Below are 23470 nucleotides of genomic sequence, written 5' to 3'. Positions count from 1 at the left end.
ATCCTCTTTTCCCTCCCATCCATCCTCTCCTGCTTATGAGGAGAATCCAAGTTGCATTTCCCAGAATCCCCTTTCCTGTAGGAGTCTGAGTCAGGCTCTGCTATTGTGATGCCTTTGCACAAGATCCAGAAGTGCTTAGAGGAGGGGAAACACTCTTTCCTGATGGCAGACAGTAGATGTGCAGTTGGTGGAAGCTTCTAGATGAGCACCTGAGTACACCTGCCTTGTGCTGTGGGCAATTTTGCAGCAGCTACAGCTTATCATGACTCCACGAACTAGAGCAGCAGACTCCCGGACTTTGTGCCCCAGCCCTTCCAGGGTCCTGTAAGCTTCTGGGTCCCTTCCTCTGGGGAGTGCATCAAGGGTCTCAAATGTCATCTGTTTATTTGATACACTGATATGGTTTGGCTGTGTCCCCACTCAAATCTCATCTTGAATTCCCACATGTTGTGGGAGGGACCCGGTGGGAGGAAACTGAATCATGGGGGCAGGTCCTTTCAGTGTTCTTGTGATAGTGAATAAGTCTCACGAGATCTGATGGTTTTAAAAAGGGGGAGTTTCCCTGCACAAGTTCTCTTTTTGCCTGCTGCCATCCATGTAAGACGTGGCTTGTTCCTCCTTGCCTTCTGCCATGATTGTGGGCTTTCCCAGCCACATGGAACTGTTAAGTCCATTATAAATCTCTTTTGTAAATTGCCCCGTCTTGGTTATATCTTTATCAGCAGCATGAAAATGGACTAATACATACACTTTGGAAAGGTTTTCATTTTGCAATTGTCAGTATTTCCCACTCCCTAAAATGTTCTGTATACCCCAGTAAATACCATTTTCATCTTTCAGACAATTTGGAACCTGCATTTGCATCACAAAATCACCACATCTGTATTGTTTCCTTCTTGTTGTGGCACAGCATTTTTATTTTTTATTACTTTGATGTTTATTTCCCATTTGAACCTTAACTGAACCCTATGAAATAGCTGTGGCAGGTATGGCTGACTACATGTAGCAAATAGAAACAGAAGATTAAAATTGGGAGCAAAATCCAGAGTTGTATGCTGCCCCCACCCCTTCTGGTCTAATAATCTTTGCATGAACCCGTTATTACTCGTTTAGTTAACACCATTTCATAAAACACCAAGTGCACATTAGCATCAGAGAGTAAGAAAATAACTAAGTGTATAGTCCATTAAGCAAAGGAAAATACCATTATAGTATCATTAATCTGTGAAACTAGGTACATATTTCCATTGAGCTTGAAAGGTGTAGGCAGAATGTAATGTTCCATTAAGTTACGCAGTGAGACACGGAGAATTCAAAGTATAAAAATTATGTCTCTCAGGGCAATGTTAACATGCCCCATTGCACAGATCATAATGTACACATTAATTTAAAGTCAGGACTATATTTGACAAGCAAATATATGTCATTAGCTGTTGCAAATCAAGATGTCACAGGCATTTAATTGTAGGGGGCACCCCTTCCTTGCTAATACCCCCCAGGAAATGTAAAGTGACTTTCTACATGAAGATTTTTCTGAAATTGACACAGTTAGGTTTGTAAAGATTAATTGTGTAGCAATTAATTTTAGAATTTCTTTTCCCCCTTATGAGTTAGTTTTGACATCTGGAGGGTGTTTTCAAGGTAATGCTGATCTGTGTTTATATAACTGAAGTGGTCTGATGGAATTTTGCAAACTATTCATCAAGGGCAATGAGATCATAATGATCAGGTTTCATTTATCATAAATAATTATTAATAGAGTAATAATCATTTAGACCCTGGATTCTATCCCAGATTAATACAGCATATTAATTAGCTAGAAACATTTGCTTTTTTGTACCTGCATTCATTGTGTTTTCCTTTGTGCTTTAATTTTGCCCCATCACAGCTAAAAATGGCAAATGCCTATCTAGCCCAGAGCCTAGTGGGACGAAGGATTTGTCCTCCATCCTCTGGCAGGATGTTGGAACAGAAAAATCTTCTAGGCAAAGAGAATTATGAGGATAACAACAAAGGAAAACCTACTCGCTCAGCCAATATAGTATGTACCATTATTGGGAGAGATGGGAGGCTTACAATTCACTTCTTAGATTTTTGGCTAATTTCTACCTACAATATAAGGGATTCAGACATGTCACATTATTTGCATAGGTTTGAATTGAACGTTTTTTAAATATATAAATAAGAAGTGTTTTATCATGCTTATATTGAAACACTGTTATACTCACCATCTTCAGGCTATGCAATTTTGAATGTTGATTTTATTTTTTAAAGCAAGGATTTAGCTATCACTCATTAAGTACACTATTGTAAGCCCTAGAGAGTAATTATAGCATTTCAAAAATATACCACCCTTTTGTGAATAGCAGCATAGCATGGTGGTTAAGAGCAGGGAACAGCAAACTACTACCCAGGGGCCAACTCTGGCCCTCTGCCTGTTTTTATAAATGAAGTTTTATTGGAATGCAGCCATGTCTATTTGTGTAGGTGTTGTCTGTGGCTGCTTTCCCACTACAACAGAAGAGTCGAGTATTAGTGACAAAAATCATTTGGTGTGCAAAACCAGAAATATTGAATCTCTGGCCCTTTACAGATAATGTTTGTGGACTGCTGGTTAAGAGCCTGACCCTTGACTGCAGACTTGCTGACTCTGCCACCTGTGAGCTTTGTAACCCTGTGATCTTCAGCATATACCTCAGTCACCTCATCAGTAAAGTGGATAATATTAGCAACTACCTTTGTAGGGCTGTAAGCCTGAATAAATGAGTTGACATCTGTAAAATGCTTAGACCAGTGCCTGGCACATACTTGTACCATATGAGGGCTTATTAAATAAAAATAAAATAGCTCCCTTTTTGATCAATAGCAAGCAGGCATTTGTGAGACAGACGGTCAAAGTAAGGGGTGCAGTTTGTGGCTGTGGATTAGGCAAGGTTAACTTTGTGAGGTTAACTAATTCCAGTGTAATTGTGTCCTGACCTGTGCCCTTATTCTTAGAGAACTCAGTGGGCTAAAGTTACTGGGCTGGATCTAACAGGCCTTTTGAAATTATTCCCAGCCTATGATCACTGCTTCACCCCCACCATTCAGCCCTCAGCTATTTGCACTAATTGGTCCAGTCTAGAATCATAAAACATACAAGGCAACAGAAATTAGTTTTGTATAATGATGAAGAGTGATGTTTTAAAGTAGGGAATTGCAAACTTTTTCTTGAAAGGACCAGGAAGTAAATATTTTTGGCTTCAAAGACCATATGATTCTCTCTTAACTACTCGATTCTGCTGTTGTGGCTGAAAGGCAGCCATAGACTACACGTAAAAAAATGGACCTGGCTGTATTCCCATAAAACTTTATTTACAAAACCAGGTAGCAGGCCAGGTTTGGCTCATGGGCTGTGGTTTGCTGACCCATGTTTTATGGCATAAAAGAGCAGTGTTAGCATGGTATAGCTCTTCCAATGACCAGAGCTCTATAATCTTGAACAGAGAACCCACAGATGTGGGTATTAGTAATATATGGTCATTGTTTGAATTTGCTGAGTTTGGGGGTGTTTGTTATGCAGCATTACCTAGCAATAGCTGACTAATACAACTTTTCTGCACTTTATTCTTTAAGATGCATTTCAGTATGGGTTGACTCTCTAAGTACAGAATGAGATGTGCCTTTTTATAACTGCAGGACAATGAATATAAGTTGCCTACCATGTGCTTCCACTTATGACCACTTCCCAATAATGCCGGCCACTATCAATAAACACATTTCCAGCTACTCCATAGCTCCCCTGGCTGGTGAAGCGTTCAGGCGTGTGACTCTTCTTGGATGATGATTCATCACGTTCTACTGTCAAGTTGTCATGGGACACCTTCAGTTTTCGATGAGCAGATTTGGGATCCAGTTTAAATGGTTGGCCTGAAAACAAGTTCACAAAACAGAAAAAGGAAGAGGAAGAGGATTGTTTATTTTATTATAACCAATAGCATATTTTCAAAATCAGATTTAAAAGACAGGAACAAGTCAGCCCTCCCTGAGACATGCCTCCTATCACAAAGTGGTATCTTACATTTTAATAGTAATTTAAACGTTATAAGCAACTTTCAAAGACATTTGCTTGCAAAGTTTTCATAATATTCAAAAGACAATAGAGAGCAGAAACTCTGTGTAAAGTATAGTACACAATAAGAGTGAATAAGAACATGTGCCTGCCTTCATAAGCTTTCAGTCTACCAGTTCTAATATAGGGATCCAGTGGTGGTATGCCAACTATTCAACAACAGCATGGACAAGGCTTAGCCAGAACACATAGTGTGAGCTAGCTTCATGGATTCCAGGTGTACACAAGCAGCACAGGTACATACCGGCTGGATAGCATCCTAAAAAGGAGGAATGAATGAAGACTCCATTTTCAACCACCGCAGTGTTCTATCCAGCATAAGATGCATTCATGCTCAATAGACTTCAGACCAGAAGCCAAACAAATCAAGATCTTAGGTTTTAACATATAGAATACTCTAGAGGTTTATATTATTCTGAGATTATTAAAAATTAAAGCATTACTCTTAGGAATTTAGGATGAGAATACAATTTTCAGGCCACAAAATTAGGAAAAACTGTGATAGTAATGCCTGGGTTTTCTACTCATGAAATTATTTATAAATAACAAGGCCTTCTCTATTTCATTACTCACATTTGTATCTTAAAGATTTAAGTATTAAAAAATCTTGGCAGAGTCACACCTGGACATTTTGTCATAGTTGTTACTTCTTTGACAATTCAATATTGGTTTGGAGTACTGCCTGTCATTCAACACTGCATTGGGTACAAGGCATTTAAAGGCAGGAAATGAGTTACAACCTGATGCAAATGCCATGGTGTCCAAACTCGACAGCCACCGTTGCAGTTGGCAGCTTCCTTCTGCCCAGTATACAGCTCTCAGACAATCACAGGAAAAGGTTTGGTAAATTCAACTCTGGCAATACACGATGCTGGGCAAGAAACTGACCCAGTGAGTATGGGACAGTGTGTGTTGTCACATGTGGGTAGGTCAAAGGATTTCCAGTTGCCTCTTGGATACAAACACAACACCAGCACCTCTAAAATCCTTTCTTTTTAGGTCAGGGACCAGCATACTTTTTCTGCAAAGGGCCTGACAGTAAATATTTTTGGCTATGTAGGCCAGGCCACGTGGTCTCTTTTGTGACTATTCAACTCTTCTGCTATAGTAAATGACATTTACCTATTGTCACAGACAATAAAGCACACCTTAGGGGGTCACAGACAATAGGTAAATGAATGGGTGTGGCTATATGCTAATAAAACTTTATTTACAAAATCAGGCAGCCAGATTTGGCCGTTGGGCTATAGTTTGCTGGCTCTTGTTTTAGAAATCTATTTTTGTACATATCAAAGAAAAGCTTAGGCTGGGCTGGTGGCTCATGCCTGTAATCCCTGCACTTTGAGAGGCCAAGGCAGGTGGATCACCTCAGGTCAGGAGTTTAAGACCAGCTTGACCAATATGGTAAAACCCCATCTCTACTAAAAATATAAAAATTAGCTGGGTGTGGTGGTGGACACCTGTAATTTCAGCTACTCGGGAGGCTGAGGCATGAGTATCACTTGAACCCAGGAGGCAGAGGTTGCAGTGAGCCAAGATCGTGCCACTGTGCTCCAGCCTGGGCAACAGAGCGAGACACCATCTCAAACAAACAAACAAACAAACAAACAAAAACAATAAAAATGAAAAGAAAAGCTTTAAAGGGAGGGCAGAGAAAACCCTCAAGTGCTGAGCAGGGATTGGACATTCTCAGAGGCCATAAGATCTATTGGATTACATGTGTAGTTTAAATTTTGACTTGTAAAAAAAAGTCCTTAGGAATGATCATGCCAGCAACTATCAGAGATAAACTATGAACTAAGACAAGAAGAGTATGAAGACAGTTTTGCTTAAAATATTTCAATTTTTAAAGGTGGAAGGTAGAATATGGATTAACAATGATAGGATACTAATGGGCAGAGCAGGAAGAAATTCCTTAATGGCGCCCATCATTTACAATGAAGGCCAAGTTCTGCTCGGCCTCCTTCCAGTGAGATATATCAGAATGTCAGAGCCATTGGAAAGACCAGACTTGTGATGGTGAGATACTGCCTCAAACATCCTGCCTGCCTTGGCTCACACCCTCACCCACTCATGTGTGGAGCAGAATCATGTAATCTTGGTGAGCAAATTCTGCCCGTGCCTCAGATGTGTTTCCCAAATAAACCACTACCTACTCTGCCCAAATTCAAGGCTTTTGCTTCAGTGAACACAAATTAGTTCAGGAAAGAGATTAATAGCTTACTTTACTAAATAATTCAATTCATTATAATATTTGTATGGGACATAACTCTTATTCAGGCCATTGTTTACTTACATGGACAACTCTTCCAATAATCTTTTGATACTGTGCCCAGCAGCCAGTCTTCCTTCCTTGTAATCCACTCACCACATCATAGTGCAAGAGAGCATTATTTCATGGAAATTTTCATCCTGCCTGTTTTATTTAAACTCTTCAATCTCTCCTTCACCAATCATTGGTATACAAAGAAACTCCCTGGTGTGGCCCAGGAGGGTTTTGCAATCTGTTCCTGCCTCCAGCTTCCTGGCTCACCTATCCTCCCAACTTAAGACACACTTTAACCACACTGATCAATTTTCTGTTCCATAAATATATTCTCCTTGTCTCTGGGCTTTTGCACATGCTGTTCCTTCTGCATAGAACACTGTGTCCTCACCTCCCCTGCTCATAATCTACCTTGGAAAGCCTCTCAAGTTTGTGCTGGGGCACCCTGGCATTGTCAGTAACCTTTCATGGTTACTCCAGTCAGAGACTTCACACACTGAATGTTAATTAGGACTAATGTGCTTTATTCCCCAATAGTCTATAACCTTTTTCAGAGAAGCACACCTTAGGGAGTTGAAGATATTCATAATATCCTTGGCATCTTGCATAGCATCCCAAACACACTCGATGCTCAAACATATCTTTTGAAGGAACAAATATTTACATGTTCAAATGCAAATCAAATACTGCTGATCTAAGTGTGCACAGGTATTGTGCCATTTGTTGTATGACTGTAAAGAAACATATCATCATGTTATATTTTCTTATGTACTTAGAATTACTTTGAGATGGTCTTTTTGACAACTCATAACAACTCTCAAGTTGTTAAAATATTTCCATTTTAAAAGTGAAGGAACACTAAATGCATTGTGGGATCCTGGATTGGGTCCTGGAATAGGAAAAGAACATTAGTGGAAAGCTGGTAAAATCTGAATAAAGTCTGGAGTTTAGTTATGAGTAATGCATCAATGTTAATTTCTTAGTTATGACAACTGTACCAAGGTTACATAAGATATTAACATTTGGGCAAACTGGGTTAAGAGTATACAGAACTGTCTGTATTATCTATGGATTTCCTATAAATCTACAGTTATTCCAAAATAAAAAGTCTATTTAAAAATATGAAGAAACTAGCCACATAGCTATATGGGTACCAAGTGGGAAAGCCACAGTCTTCCCATTCTTAATTCAGTGCTCTCTTTACATCCCTTGCTCTTCCTCTAGGATACAACACATTCCTCTAGGATACAACACTTATACTGAGAAACAAGAATATAGGTTAAATGAGGGTTCCCCTTGAAAAGCACTTAATTGTTCCTGTTGACTGCCTGGCAATGTCACAACATGGCGCCATACCAACACACTCCAATTTGCTTTCTCTTGTAGGGGGGTCTTATGCAAATAAACACCATGTTACGTAACATAATATTCTTAGATCAAAAGGATATAAAGAAAGAAGAGAGGATAAAACAAAACATATGTGGACAGAGACAGAGAGAGGGAGATGACAGTATCATGAAACACACATATAGGCCAGATCATTCTCTGTGATGGACACTGTCCTGTGTATTGGGGATGTCTCCCATCATCCCTGGCCTCTACTCACTACATGCCAGTAGCATCCACTCCAGATGTGACAACTAAAAACCTCTTCCAGATATTACTAAATGTCCTGGTAGGGTGGGGTGGAGGGGGAGGAAGAAGTGTCCCTGATTGAGAACCACAGACTCAGACTGTTTTCTAGAATAAAAGAAAGAATTTCTGAAGAGTGATTAGTTAGCTATTCTGCTATGAAAAATAACACTATCCACCATGTTCAGAGTCCCTACTGTGTGTCAGGTCTTATATATACATGTTCTATTTCTCACAAGAATGCCTCCAGGAAAATTTATTTTAAAAATGAGAAGACTCAGGGGGCGCGCCCAAGATGGCCAAATAGGAACAGCTCCAGCCTCCAGCTCCCAGAGTGAGCGACACAGCAGACAGGTGATTGCTGCATTTTCAACTGAGGTACCGGGTTCATCTCACTGGGGCATGTCGGAGAGTCGGTGCTGGTCAGCTGGTGCAGGCCGACAAGCGAGAGCTGAAGCAGGGCAAGGCATCGCCTCACCTGGGAAGCACAAGGGGGAAGGGAATCCCTTTTCCTAGCCAAGGGAAACTGAGACACACAACACCTGGAAAATCAGGCAACTCCCACCCTGATACTGCGCTTTACCAAGGGTCTTAGCAAATGGCACACCAGGAGATTATATCCCACACCTGGCCCAGAGGGTCCCATGCCCACGGAGCCTCCCTCATTGCTAGCACAGCAGTCTGAGATCTAACTGAAAGGTGGCAGCGAGGCTGCAGGAGGGGCGCCCACCATTGCAGAGGCTTAGGTAGGTAAACAAAGCCACCAGGAAGCTCGAATTGGGTGGAGTCCACCACAGCTCAAGGAGGCCCACCTGTCTCTGTAGACTCCTCCTCTGGGGACAGGGCATAGCTAAACAGAAAGCAGCAGAAACCTCGGCAGAGGTAAATGCCCCTGTCTGACAGCTTTGAAGAGAGCAGTGGATCTCCCAGCACGGAGGTTGAGATCTGAGAACAGACAGACTGCCTGCTCAAGTGGGTCCCTGATCCCTGAGTAGCCTAACTAGGAGACATCCCCCACTAGGTGCAGACTGACACCTCACACCTCACACCTCACACGGTGGGGTACATCCCTGAGACGAAGCTTCCAGAGCGAGAATCAGACAGCAACACTCGCTGTTCAGCAATATTCTATCTTCTGCAGGCTCTGCTGCTGATATCCAGGCAAACAGGGTCTGGAGTGGACCTCCAGCAAACTCCAACAGACTTACAGCTGAGGGTCCTGACTGTTAGAAGGAAAACTAACAAACAGAAAGGACACCCACACCAAAATCCTATCAGTACGTCACCATCATCAAGGACCAAAGGCAGATAAAACCAAAAAGATGGGGAAAAAGCAGTGCAGAAAAGCTGGAAATCCAAAAAATCAGAGCGCGTCTCCCCCTCCAAAGGAATGCAGCTCATCGCCAGAACAGAACAAAGCTGGATGGAGAATGACTTTGACGAGTTGAGAGAAGAAGGCTTCAGTTAATCAAACTTCTCAGAGCTAAAGGAGGAACTATGTAACCAGCGCAAAGAAACTAAAACCTTGAAAAAAGAATGGATGAATGGATAACTAGAATAATCAATGCAGAGAAAGCCATAAAAGAACTGATAGAGATGAAAACCATGACAGGAGAACTACATGAAAAATGCACAAGCTTCAGTAACCGACTTGATCAACTGGAAGAAAGAGTATCAGCGATTGAAGATCAAATGAATGAAATGAAGTGAAAAGAGAAGTGTAGCGAAAAAAGAGTAAAAAGAAATGAACAAAGTCTCCAAGAAATATGGGATTATGTGAAAAGACCAAATCTACGTCTGATTGGTGTGCCTGAAAGTGATGGGGAAAATAGAACCAAGTTGGAAAACACTCTGCAGGATATCATCCAGGAGAACTTCCCCAACCTAGTAAGGCAGACCAACATTCAAATTCAGGAAATACAGAGAACGCCACAAAGATACTCCTTGAGAAGAGCAACTCCAAGACATATAATTGTCAGATTCACCAAAGTTGAAATGAAGGAAAAAATGTTAAGGGCAGCCAGAGAGAAAGGTCAGGTCACACACATAGGGAAGCCCATCAGACTAACAGCAGATCTCTCGGCAGAAACTCTCCAAGCCAGAAGAGAGTTGGGGCCAATATTCAACATTCTTAAAGAAAAGAATTTTCAGCCCAGAATTTCATATCCAGCCAAACTAAGTTTCATAAGTGAAGGAGAAATAAAATCCTTTACAGACAAGCAAATGCTTAGAGATGCTGTCACCACCGGGCCTGCCCTACAAGAGATCCTGAAGGAAGCACTAAACATGGAAAGGAACAACAGGTACCAGCCATTGCAAAAACATGTCAAAATGTAAAGTCCATTGATGCTAGGAAGAAACTGCATCAACTAGCGAGCAAAATAACCAGCTAATATCATAATGACAGGACCAAGTTCACACATAACAATATTAACCTTAAATGTAAAATGGACTAAATGGTCCAATTAAAAGACACAGACTGGCAAATTGGATAGAGCCAAGACCCATCAGTGTGCTGTATTCAGGAGACCCATCTCACATGCAGAGACATGCATAGGCACAAAATAAAGGGATGGAGGAAGATCTACCAAGCAAATGGAAAACAATAAAAAGCAGGGGTTGCAATCCTAGTCTCTGATAAAACAGACTTTAAACCATCAAAGATCAAAAGAGACAAAGAAGGCCATTACATAACGGTAAAGGGATCAATTCATCAGGAAGAGCTAACTATCCTAAATATATATGCACCCAATACAGGAGCACCCAGATTCATAAAGCAAGTCCTTAGAGACTTACAAAGAGACTTAGACTCCCATACAATAATAATGGGAGACTTTAACACTCCACTGTCAACATTAGACAGATCAACGAGACAGAAAGTCAACAAAGATATCCAGGAATTGAACTCAACTCTGCAGCAAGCAGACCTAATAGACATCTATAGAACTCTCCACCCCAAATCAACAGAATATACATTCTTCTCAGCACCACATCGCACTTACTCCAAAATTGACCACATAATTGGAAGTAAAGCACTCCTCAGCAAATGTACAAGAACAGAAATTATAACAAACTGTCTCTCAGACCACAGTGCAATCAAACTAGAACTCAGGACTAAGAAACTCAATCAAAACCGCTCAACTACATGGAAACTGAACAACCTGCTCCTGAATGATTACTGGGTACATAACGAAATGAAGGCAGAAATAAAGATGTTCTTTGAAACCAATGAGAACAAAGATACAACATACCAGAATCTCTGGGACACATTTAAAGCAGTGTGTAGAGGCAAATTTATAGCACTAAATGCCCACAAGAGAAAGCAGGAAAGGTCTAAAATTGACACCCTAACATGACAATTAAAAGAACTAGAGAAGCAAGAGCAAACACATTCAAAAGCTAGCAGAAGGCAAGAAATAACTAAGATCAGAGCAGAACTGAAGGAGACAGAGACACAAAAAACCCTCCGAAAAATCAATGAATCCAGGAGCTGGTTTTTTGAAAAGATCAACAAAATTGATAGACCACGAGCAAGACTAATAAAGAAGAAAAGAGAGAAGAATCAAACAGATGCAATAAAAAATGATAAAGGGGATATCACCACCAACCCCACACAAATACAAACTACCATCAGAGAATATTATAAACACCTCTATGCAAATAAACTAGAAAACCTAGAAGAAATGGATAATTTCCTGGACACTTACACTCTCCCAAGACTAAACCAGGAAGAAGTTGAATCCCTGAATAGACCAATAGCAGGCTCTGAAATTGAGGCAATAATTAATAGCCTACCAACCAAAAAAAGTCCAGGACCAGACGGATTCACAGCCGAATTCTACCAGAGGTACAAGGAGGAGTTGGTACTATTCCTTCTGAAACTATTCCAATCAATAGAAAAAGAGGGAATCCTCCCTAACTCATTTTACAAGGCCAGCATCATCCTGATACCAAAGCCTGACAGAGATACAACAAAAAAGGAGAATTTTAGACCAATATCCCTGATGAACATTGATGCAAAAATCCTCAATAAAATACTGGTAAACTGAATCCAGCAGTACATCAAAAGCTTATCCACCAGATCAAGATCCCATGACAAATGGGATCTAACTAAAGAGCTTCTGCACAGCAAAAGAAACTACCATCAGAGTGAACAGGCAACCTACAGAATGGGAGAAAATTTTTGCAATCTACTCATCTGACAAAGGGCTAATATCCAGAACCTACAAAGAACTCAATCAAATTTACAAGAAAAAAAAAAAAAAAACAACCCCATCAAAAAGTGGGCAAAGGATATGAACAGACATTTCTCAAAAGAAGACATTCATACAGCCAACAGACACATGAAAAAATGCTCATCATCACTGGCAATCAGAGAAATGTAAATCAAAACCACAATGAGATACCATCTCATACCAGTTAGAATGGCAATCATTAAAAAATCAGGAAACAACAGGTGCTGGAAAGGATGTGGAGAAATAGGAGCAGTTTTACACTGTTGGTGGGACTGTAAACTAGTTCAACCATTGTGGAAAACAGTGTGGCGATTCCTCAAGGATCTAGAACTAGAAATACCATTTGACCCAGCCATCCCATTACTGGGGATATACCCAAAGCATTATAAGTCATGCTGCTATAAAGACACATGCACACGTATGTTTATTGCGGCACTATTCACAATAGCAAAGACTTGGAATCAACCCAAATGCCCATCAGTGACAGACTGGATTAAGAAAATGTGGCACATATACACCATGGAATATGATGCAGCCATAAAAAAGGATGAGTTCGTGTCCTTTGTAGGGACATGGATGCAGCTGGAAACCATCATTCTCAGCAAACTATCACAAGAACAGAAAACCAAATACCGCATGTTCTCACTCATAGGTGGGAACTGAACAATGAGATCACTTGGACACAGGAAGGGGATCATCACACACCGGGTCCTATTGTGGGTAGGGGGTAGGGGGGAGGGATAGCATTAGGCGATATACCTAATGTAAATTACCAGTTAATGGGTGCAGCACACTAACATGGCACATGTATACATATGTAACAAACCTGCACGTTGTGCACATGTACCCTAGAACTTAAAGTATAATAAAAAAAAAAATGAGAAGACTCAAGTTCAGAGAGAGTAATGGTCTCACGGCTGTGAAGGAATAGAAATCAGTTTTGGAACCTAGAGGTATCTGATGCAAATTCCATTATTCCACACTGGCTTTTTACTTGTTTTGGGGGGCTGTCAATGATACCCAAGAGAGAGGAAAGGAAAAGAAAGGGGGACAGAGTCAGCTGAAAGGAAGAGCAGATAAGACATGACAGCTCTGTTGAGTTCACAGCACTTACTGTTTGTCTTCAACTTCCCAGGCTCACTGCTGCGGCTGCCCGCCTGGTTGATGGCCTTGACCATGAAGATGTACTTGGTGCCGCTCTGCAGACCGTGTACCGTGTAGTGGTTCTGCTTGATGTTGGGTACTATCATCCAGCTATCAGCCGAGTTACACAGACCTGCAAAGCCAATCAGACATGGTGCAGTTCTTTGGCACAAGGGGAGCAATGCTTGCATAATTTTAAGTTGAATAATTTCAATTTATTTGAATAGAGTTGGTAAGTGAAGTGCTTTGTTCTGATAGCCACGTATGAAAAATTGACTTCACTAATATAGATGTGGCAGATTGCATTTTTGTCTCCAAAATTCTCCCTGCCCTGTATATCCAGGCCCAAATGACTTTGCAGGTGCTCCTTCTAAAGAGGTGCAATATATTTCCCTGTCACACAGCTTTGAATTTGGTCAAGTGACTTACTTTAGTCAATAGGATGAGGCTGAAATGACAATGTGCTAGTTGCAAGAGTAGGCATGACAAAGCCTTGAGGATTTCTGTTGACCCTTTGTGTCTGCCACTGCTCTGGAGAAAATATTCCTAGGATACTCTGTTCATTCCAACAGGATGAGACAGGGAACAGCTTTACCACACAGCCAACGCCCAGCCAGTGCAGGAGTGAACCAAGCAGAGATCAGCCAACACCAACCAACCTCCAACAGGGAAGCTAAGAAATGATCATCAGGATCGTTTGTGATCTTGTATTAGTGTGGCTGTAACTAACTGATGTAGGAGACATATTCCTAAGCGAATTCTGGAGCAGCAACACCTGGGCAGCTCAGGGTCTGGTGCAGATCTTGAGAAAGCATCCACAGGGATTTTTGACCAGCTGCATCCCTAGGATGACTGGTTCCAGAGTGGAGTGGGGCTGTTGCTCTGGCTGCATCCTGTAGGATGTGGGTTGGGGAGCAGACCGAGGATTTATAATACTTGGAAGAATATGTAGGAAAAGGAAGCCCATTTTGTTTTGCAGCTGGTTGACGGCTGAAAACATCTCTTTGGTATCAGGTCCAATTTCCCTCTCTCTTTTTTCCATCCATCAGTCTCCACTCCAATAGAACCTTTTCCCAAACCCCTGGTGACCAGGCTGTCAAGAAGTTTCCTGACTCTGTTGATTTCCTTCAGTGGTCCCTGGGAGAGGGCTGGGCCTCCTTCACTTACAGAGGACTCCAAAGCCACCACCCAACTCTTCTTTCAGTTGATTTGCAAGTCAAAGGGTTAGTTCCTTTGATCTTGAGGCAACTTATACTTTACCAGACTCTCAAAAAGCAGTCCCTTAATCTTTTTTTTGGTCTCACCTCGTTGAGAATCTAATAAAACCTCTCTGTAGAAAGAAATTCACAAATGCATATACATACCAAACCACAAATATTTGCATAGCGTTTCAAGGTAGTCACAGGCTCCTGAAGCCTGTCTTTGAATCTTACTGAATACTTTCTCCATCTTTTGAGTTAAAAAGTATTCATGGTATTGTCACAGTTGAAAAAAAGTTAAAAGTATTTTGTCAATTGTGAAAATTCACCTTATATGATTTCCATCTTGGGTGCATAGTATTTTCAAGTACACATCAGTGAATTTTATATATATAGATATAGATATAGATATAGATAGATGTCTAAAGATACACACACATACACACACACACACTCACATATATTTGGTCTTGTGAATTTTCTGTTGCCTCTTTTTTTTTTTTTTTCTACCTGCAAACATTTTCGCCAGTGGACTGCCAGATTTGAAAAAGCCAGCTTGAAGCAAGAATGTAATTTAGGACTCATAGAAGGGTTTGAGTGTGTGTGTGTTTATATTTGGAGATTCAGCAGAGCAGAAAGAGGCACAATCCATCCCTCCTCCCCAAATTTATTTTCTCTAACTCTTAGCCCTCTGTTTTCCTACCAATTCTCATTTGTATAAGATGCAGGAAAACATCCACAAATAGTTTAGTAACATGGGAATTTCCTTACTATATATCCCTTCTGATCTTCCTTCACCTTACCTTTTCCTTGAACATAGCTATAATAAACTCCATACTTCTGGATAATGCCACAGCCAAATATTAGATTTTGATCCAATCAAAGAAGGGTCATTTTGAACTCTGAGTTCTGGGCCCCAAGAGGCCTATAACTCTCTTTAGGTACTTAATATTATTACAATAGTAATAAAACAAAAAAGTAGCTTTTCTATTATGTAGGATAGTCTACTCATATTCCTAGATCTTTGTCAATGGCAGTCAGCCACAAATGAGAAAAATTAAGGCATCCAGTAGATTCAAATGAGAATCCTATCAATTTCACTGCTTTTACACTGTTCCTGTTTAATTGAATATGTTACAATAAAATGACTATTGTGGTCAAAGAAAGCAAGTGTAAAAATGTTTCAATAAACTTTACATCACTGTACAACCCAAAAGCTGGGTTTAATGTGGTGGGGGAACGCTTTCAGCAACATCATAAAGCAGATGTCTGAAATTGCTGCAAACTGTAACTTGGCCTAAAGTCCAAAGTCTTAGCTCAACAAAGATTTTATGTTTCAGAAACCTTTTCCAGACAAAAAGGGACTCTGACTATCCTGATTATTTTGAAGAGGTCCCTATTTTTTTCCTCGAAAATTAAAAGAACATAAAGTTTATGAAGTAGTAAAATTTCATTGGTTAGCTTTATACTGGGACAATCTACTTTCATGAATACTAACAACTATTACTGTTTAGGTTTACCTTTATGTTATTATTATTGCCAAGATAATAATTGAGAAGTTGATTAAAAATGCCAGGAAAGCAACACTGACAATTTTCTTTTGGGGGCTGGAGTAAGTGGGGTGACTTGGAGTGCAGCATTACTGGTGTTGGTCTTACGCCAGCACCACCTAACTTCTTGCATATGACACTGAGTTTGCTTAAGCAAGACTTCTCTGCCTTGACACCCTACTGTGTTAGGACTTTTGACCAGGTTTTATTCATCTCTTTATGAAACACCCACACAACCATCCTGATTGAAACTTCACTTTTCTCCAAACTCATTTTCAATCATCTTTGAGGGTGTTCCAACATTCACCTCCTCCGACTCAGTTTAAAATAACAATGGAGCTTGGAAAATAATTTGTCCACAATGAAACCTAATTGAGTTTTTTGATTTTATACTTTTTTTTTCATTCATAATGGATTAGAAGCATTTCCCTACATAATGTGGCTCATTATAAAATCTTAATTACATCTGGGATTTCAGAGCCTTGTATGGCAACTGTCATCTTGCCACAAAAAATTATGTGTAAAAATGTCACAAAATGTGGACAGTCTTAGGAGAGGCTGCACACTGGTTTCTAACATCCTTTGTCTCTTCCAACAGACTGGACAAAAGTGAACATTCTTTTCCTTCTTCTCTGTAAAAATAGTATATGTTTAATAACTTTCATGAATGTTTTCTAAGTGACTACAATAAATTAAAAGCAGATAACTACTTAGCCATTAAGGCTTGAAAAAAATGCAGCTTTTGATTTCTGCTAAGAATAAGAATAGGCTGCTGGGGAAAGGACCCAATTTAAGATTTAAAATGACGCATCAAAAGTAGTTTTAGAAAAAACGTGGAAAACGTTGTAAAATTAAATAAATATCTAGTTATTGATAAGCAGTTCATTAACATCTATAGTCATAACTCTATTAATAAAAATAAAAAATAAAAATTAATGTCATTACTTTTGCATTTGAATGTATGTATTTCATTAGTGAGGGCCTTTTCATAAGATTGAAAAAGCTCCATAGATATTATCTAAGTCTCCTTCACTAACGCCAGTTGAAGGTAATTAACTACAATTTATTAGGATGAGTGAAGGAACCATGACCTAGAGACAGTAAAAGATTTTCTAGTGACATAAGGAGCTACAGCCAGGTCTTGAGCATTGTATCTTCTCATTTTCAGTAGAGTTTTAGCATTAGATCTTGTCATGCAATACAACATCTGCAAAGGATATTTCTCCAAATAATAGGACAGATTATTTAACAACATTCAAGGAAAGCCTTTCACATAATGATTGTGTAAAATGCTATCATGCAGATACTCCTGGAAAATTGCAAAATTGGTCTTTCTTTTAAAATGCAATTATGGGCGAGTACAGTTTGTATTTTTGTAGGAATAATAACTTTGAATATCTATGTGTTACCACTGTGGCAAACACAAGACTAAGGTCTTTACTTTTATTATCTCAACCATGTGAAGCTAAAACACTATCCATTCTTACAGATGAGGAAACAGATTAGGAGGACATTAAATAATTCGCTCAAGACTGCAGAGCTAGTGAGGTCCAAAGTCAAGATTCAAATCCAGGTCTCCCTTGGTCACTACAAATGTGAAAAATATTTAAGAAGAAAATAATTTGAAAATGTTTGCATCTCAGTTAGCTTTTTATCTGAATGAATTCTTTCTTTGTCGCAAATTGATCCTGTAGGCATTAGGACTTCACTATTCTGGTTTAATGGGCATAAAGGGAGGAACACATCCTGATACAAACAACCCAATGAGAGTATCCAAGTTTGGTCAGCACCAGCAGTTTCACTGTTTTTCTTCCATCCTGGGAGAATGGGCCTTTCTGGCATCTATGCATTAAAGGTTGATAATCTTCACTAAGCCATTTGCATTTCTCTTTTTATGGCAACTGGTTTCTGGGAATAAAACATCTCTGGAATCACCCAACATAAAGTTCTGAGTTCATTATACTCAGTAGTTTTGTTCTTGTTGAATTGTTTTATGCATGACCTTTTTGCATCATCTATTCTATTAATGCATCATGTTTGGTATTATTTTCGATGCAAATAGCACAGAAATCAAGTTGGTCACAGTTTAGCCAAGTGAGAAATCCTCAGTTTCAAGCAATAAATATCTTCCTTTCATTTTGGGGATGAGGTGAAGCTCTGGTATTGAATTAGGGCCTTTTGGCCCCAATTCCTTGCTCCTTCCTTGTAATTTTGCAGGTCTTTGTATCCTCACTCTGGGCTCACCCAGGGGACTTCTTTGACAAACAGCATGTTAGCTAATGTGACACAGACAGGGGCTTAAAAAGAATGTGTGTAATTGAGCCTGCCCTTACTCCTTCATCTCTGCAATCAGGGGGAGAACAGACTTGAGCTGGATTGCAGGAGGATGAGAGAGATGTGCAGCAGTCGGGTTGCCACAGTTACCAGCCTGCCATGTGAGGGAGCCAAGATCAGCAGGGCTTCCTAGTTGACACTCAGTTGACTCCAGATGCATAAGCAATAAGTTGTTGTTAAATTCTACTTAGGCCCTGTGGTTGTTGGCTATTCAGCAAAAGCCAACGGATACAGAGCCCGTCAGTCAAGGCCAAGGCTACATGTACTCCCAAAATGCCTATGACGATTTGATTTAAGAAATTTCAGGAGAGGGCTGGGTGCAGTGGCTCACGCCTATAATCCCAACACTTTGGGAGGCCAAGGTGGGTGGATCACTTGAGGCCAGGAGTTGAGACCAGCCTGGCCAACGTGGCGAAATCCCATCTCTACTAAAAATACAAAAATTAGCCAGGCGTGGTAGCACATACCTGTAATCCCAGCTACTTGGGAAGCTGAGGCACGAGAATCATTTGAACTCTGGGGGTGGAGGTTGCAGTGAGCCGAGATCATGACACTGCACTCCAGCCTGGGCAGCAGAGCAAGACTGCCTGAGATAAATATACATATAAGAATAAAAGAAAAAAAAAGAAATTTCAGGAGAGACATAACTATCTGAGGAAGACATGCCCCAGGATGGTCCCCAGGATTCCAACTTCCTGGTATTCATAACTGTGTAATATTCTCTCCCTAGTGTAAACAGGACCTGTCACCTGCTTCTAACCAACAGAATATGGCAAAGGACAAAGGTCTATCACTTTTATTACTCCTGTGATTATATTATATGACAAAGGTGAAGGCAAAGGGAGTTTACAGATATAATTAAGGTCCCTAATAATTTGATTTGGAGTTAATCAAATGGCAGATTATTCTGGGTGGGTCTGACCTAATCAAGTGAGCCCTTTAAAGGCAGGTTTGGAGGTGGGAGGTTTGAAGTAGCACACTCTCTCCCTTGCTGGCCTTGATGAAGCAAGCTGCCATGAATTCCACAACCACAATGAAACAGATTTGTCAACAAATGGAGAGAGCTAAGAAGTAGAGTCTTCCTAAGTTGAGTCTCCAGATGAATGCAGCCTAGCCAACACCTTAATTTCAGACTGTGACAACCTAAGAAGAAGACCCAGCTCAACTATGCCCAGAATCCTAACCCATGGAAACTGAAATAATAAGTGGGTATTGTTTTAAACTGCTAAGTTTTTGGAAATTTGTTTCGCAGCAATAGAAAACTGTTAGCACTTTTCCTGAATCAGACAAAAATGATTTAAGAGAAATACAGCATTTCTCACATGGGCCAAGAACCACTCTTTTGGTGTAAAATGACTCTAAATGTTTTCTTTTTCTGGTTAGACTATTCACTCATCAACAGACATCTGTTCTATCAGTCCTCTATGTATTTTCAGAGAACCTTCCCTTGGTGTTTTGCAATGAATCATCTCTCCATTTTCTACCTGCTCTTCTCAGACCTTCACGTGCTTCTTTTCTCTTATCTTGGAGTTTCTGATCATCTTTTGAATTTCATCTTCTTCAAGTTTGATACAATCCCCGGTTCAGTTTATCCCAAATATGCTAGTGATATTAATCACAAAATATTGAGAAAACAATTCCTTAAGTGAAGACAAAATACATTAATTATATTCCCCCCTTTTTGTTGTGTTTTTCCTTCCATGCTACATAGTATAGTAGTGTGTGTGTGGATCAGTGTGTTATGGTCTCAGTATTTGGCATGTAATCATGTAGATATTATACATTTACCTTGCTTTAAATTAGGGTTTCTCAACTTCGACATTACTGACATTTTGGGCCAGATAGTTCTTTGTTGTTGGGGGATTTCTTGTGCATTGTGGGAGATTTCCCATCATCCCTCACTTCTACCCACTAGATGCCAATAGCACTCTCTCCTCCCAGATTTTGAGAACCCAAAGTCTCTAGAGACATTGTCAAATGTCCCTTAGGGGGCAAAAATGTCCCTGTTGAGAATCACTGCTTATATGAAGGAGTGACTATTTGGTATGATATTAGTGATCATAGATTAACTTGTGTTTCAGGTTTATGGTGAAGCACAATCAAGGTTTAAAATTTTACTAGACTTTAATTCCATGTTAAGTTTATGGTATATGCAGCCAAGACCAGTGAAATATAAGCTCGTACAGCTGGAAAAATGCATTTAAAAATCATGTCATCTCTCTGAAGTGCAATGTGGCAATGTCAAGTAAAATTAAAATGCAAATAATCTTTTCCTAGAAATTGCACCTCAAGAGATTATACTACAGACATAATTCCCCATGTGTGGAAGGAAAGATAGGCAAGGATATCTTGAACATCCTTGGAGATACTGGGGCATTGTTTCTAAGGGCCAAAGATTGGAAACAAGCTAAATACACATCTATAGAAGATGGGATAAATGAATTAGAGTATATCTTTACAATAGGATATGATACTGCCTCAAAAAGGAATGAGGCAGTTCTTTATTTGTGCTGAAATGGAATGATATCTCAGACATAATATTTATTGAAAAAAACAAGGTAAAGAATTATGTATGATATGCACATATAGAAAAATATTTTAGAGAATTAGTATTTCTTTATGATTTGCAGTAGGGCATATAAAGTCAGGAATGAGGAATGATACCAGAAGAATTCAAAATCGTAGAAGGAGAGCAAAATGTTACTAAACCATTGCTATACAGTGCTTCTCCGACTTGCCCCAAAAAGCACTTCAAATATCTGAGGACAGTGATGATTTTTTCCCAGGGAAATGGGCCAGATGCAGAGAAGCCTTCCTGGAATTATCTTTTCCTTTCCATCTCTGATGCTGGTGCCATTTGCAGGTCCTGGCTATTTCTGCCTTGGTGAATTACTATGAAACTTCCCAGCTGATGTCTCTGCTTCTAGTCCTGCCCTGTTCCTCTCCACTCTCCACAGTGCTCCTGAGTCACCTTCTAATTATATCTCTGATCACACTACTCTCCTGCATGACTCTCAAGCCCACAGGGTAAAATCCAAACATGGTATGGCCTGGGTAGCCCTCTGCAATCTAGCTCTTGCCTGTGAATTAGGATTAAGTGACTGAGGATTAAGGATTAAGAACATGTGCTTTTTGGAGCTAGGCCAATATGGGTTTGAGCCCTGGTTCTATTTCTCTGTCTTCATTTCTCACTGTCTCCCTTTCCTCACTTACCAGCCAGGCTTAATTAGGCAAGATCTCCCAATATACCCTGCTATGTTACATCTTGATAGGTTTGCTTATGATGACATAGCTGTCTGGTACAGCCTTAACTTGCTAAAATGCACCTGCTTTTTTTCAAGACTTAGTTTAACCACAACTTCCCCCAAGACATTTTTGTCCCACTCACCATTTCTGACCTTTCTATATTCCCTACCTACTTAAGCAGTTTGCCAGAGCTGTTCTTGACATTTCATGACTTTCTCCACTTTCATTAAAAAATTACACATTCTTGGTAAATGGCAAGATTTTAATAAAAGCTTTAAAGGCAGGCCAATTATAGGGTAGAAGGTGAGGGAGTTGAGGAGAGGAAGTTGGAGAAGTTGGGGAGAGTGGATATAAGGAAGGTAGGGGGAGCCATTTGTTGGTATGGGTCATTTATACTTTAGTCCCATAGAACTTGGTGTATCTTTGCATCACTCTTTTAATTAATCCTAAATCAAATTTCTATGTTAAGCATCGTATGACTCAGAATTACTTGTGCTAGGAAAGAACAGTTTGTAGTTAAGAGAGAAAAGGTTTATATAATAAAAGCACATTAAATTGATACGAACTTATTCAAAACATCTCTTTGTTGAAACATGATCGCTATTCTATTCTGTTCTACTTTGACATATTGTATGTTTCTTTGTTAAAGAAGTTTCAAACTTACTCCCGTGAAAAGCCATGTCTTCTGGTTCATTGCCATTTGCTCAGTTCAATTTAAATAACTCTGTGGGTTGGAGGACTGCTTCCTCTATTACCATCTCTGTGGCCAGCTACTACTGCTATTTGAAATTACCAAGTTATCTCTGATGCCAGATATCAAATAGGCCTCAGTGAGAGGGGGCACCTCTAATGTTTCAGGTAAGGTTGGAAATTCTTCCCAGGTGGAGCCAGTTACTAACATTTTAAGTGATGGGCCCAGGTCTCCTCTGAATGGGACCAGGTATTTAACATTCTTTGGCTATTTATTTTATTAAATCTTTTCTTTTAAAATATGTGAAGTAACACTCAGGAAAGTACATAAAACCAAATGTATGATATAATGACTAAAGCATGTAACTTTCACCTAGAAATTGCCATTAACTCCAAGAACCCCCATATATTTCATTCCAGTGGTGCCATTTTCCCTTTAATCCTGGAGGTAGCCGTCATCCTGACTTTTTATTTTTATTTTTTTGAGACAGCATTTTCACTCTGTTGCCCTGTCTGGAGTGCAGTGGTGTGATCTCTGCCCACTGCAACCTCTGCTTCTTGGGCTCAAGTCATCCTCCTGCCTCAGCCTCCTGGGTAGTTGGGACTACAGGTGTGTGTCACCACACCCTGCTAAGTTCTGTATTTTTTTGTATTTTTTGTAGAGATGGGGTTTCACTAGGTTGCCCATGGTTTATAGCTTTAACACCTATGAATGTTTCTTTAAGCAAAATAGTTTATTTTGATCTTTAAGTTATGAACCTATATGTGGATTAATACTATATATATATATATATATATATTTGTTTCTGGTTTCTTTCCCTTAACAATATATTTGTGAGAATCATCCATGTGGTTTGCTAGAGGTCATTAATTTTCATCAATATTTAGCCAGCTGTTTTTACTAGTGTAGTACAAGTAAGTGCTATCACTTTCTTGTTCAAGAAAGACAAGTCAATAAATATTGTGTGTTCTTTCCTTCCTTGTCTTCCTTTGACATTTAAATTCAGGAATGCAGTAAATCTGAAGAAAGCCACCAAAGAGAGAAATAAATAGGCCATGAGATA

At 39.8% G+C, this 23470-nt stretch overlaps 1 protein-coding gene across 5 annotated transcripts in view; it reads right to left on the bottom strand.

Annotated features, from left to right (window-relative positions):
- Positions 1-23470, bottom strand: part of MID1 (midline 1) — a 256980-nt gene that overhangs the window by 5541 nt on the left and 227969 nt on the right. For all 5 annotated transcript variants that reach the window (XM_017954012.3, XM_017954011.3, XM_031660541.1 and 2 more), the window contains 2 exons: positions 13359-13520; positions 3702-3909 (listed from right to left, as the gene is read on the bottom strand). In XM_017954012.3, the coding sequence (XP_017809501.1) occupies positions 3702-3909; positions 13359-13520 (370 nt within the window). The remainder of the gene's footprint in view (positions 1-3701; positions 3910-13358; positions 13521-23470) is intronic.

This window comes from Papio anubis, chromosome X (genome assembly GCF_008728515.1).
Source record: "Papio anubis isolate 15944 chromosome X, Panubis1.0, whole genome shotgun sequence".
NCBI lineage: Eukaryota > Metazoa > Chordata > Mammalia > Primates > Cercopithecidae > Papio > Papio anubis.
The sequence above is the reverse complement of the archived record's forward strand: the minus strand, read 5'-3'. Positions and strand labels throughout refer to the sequence as shown.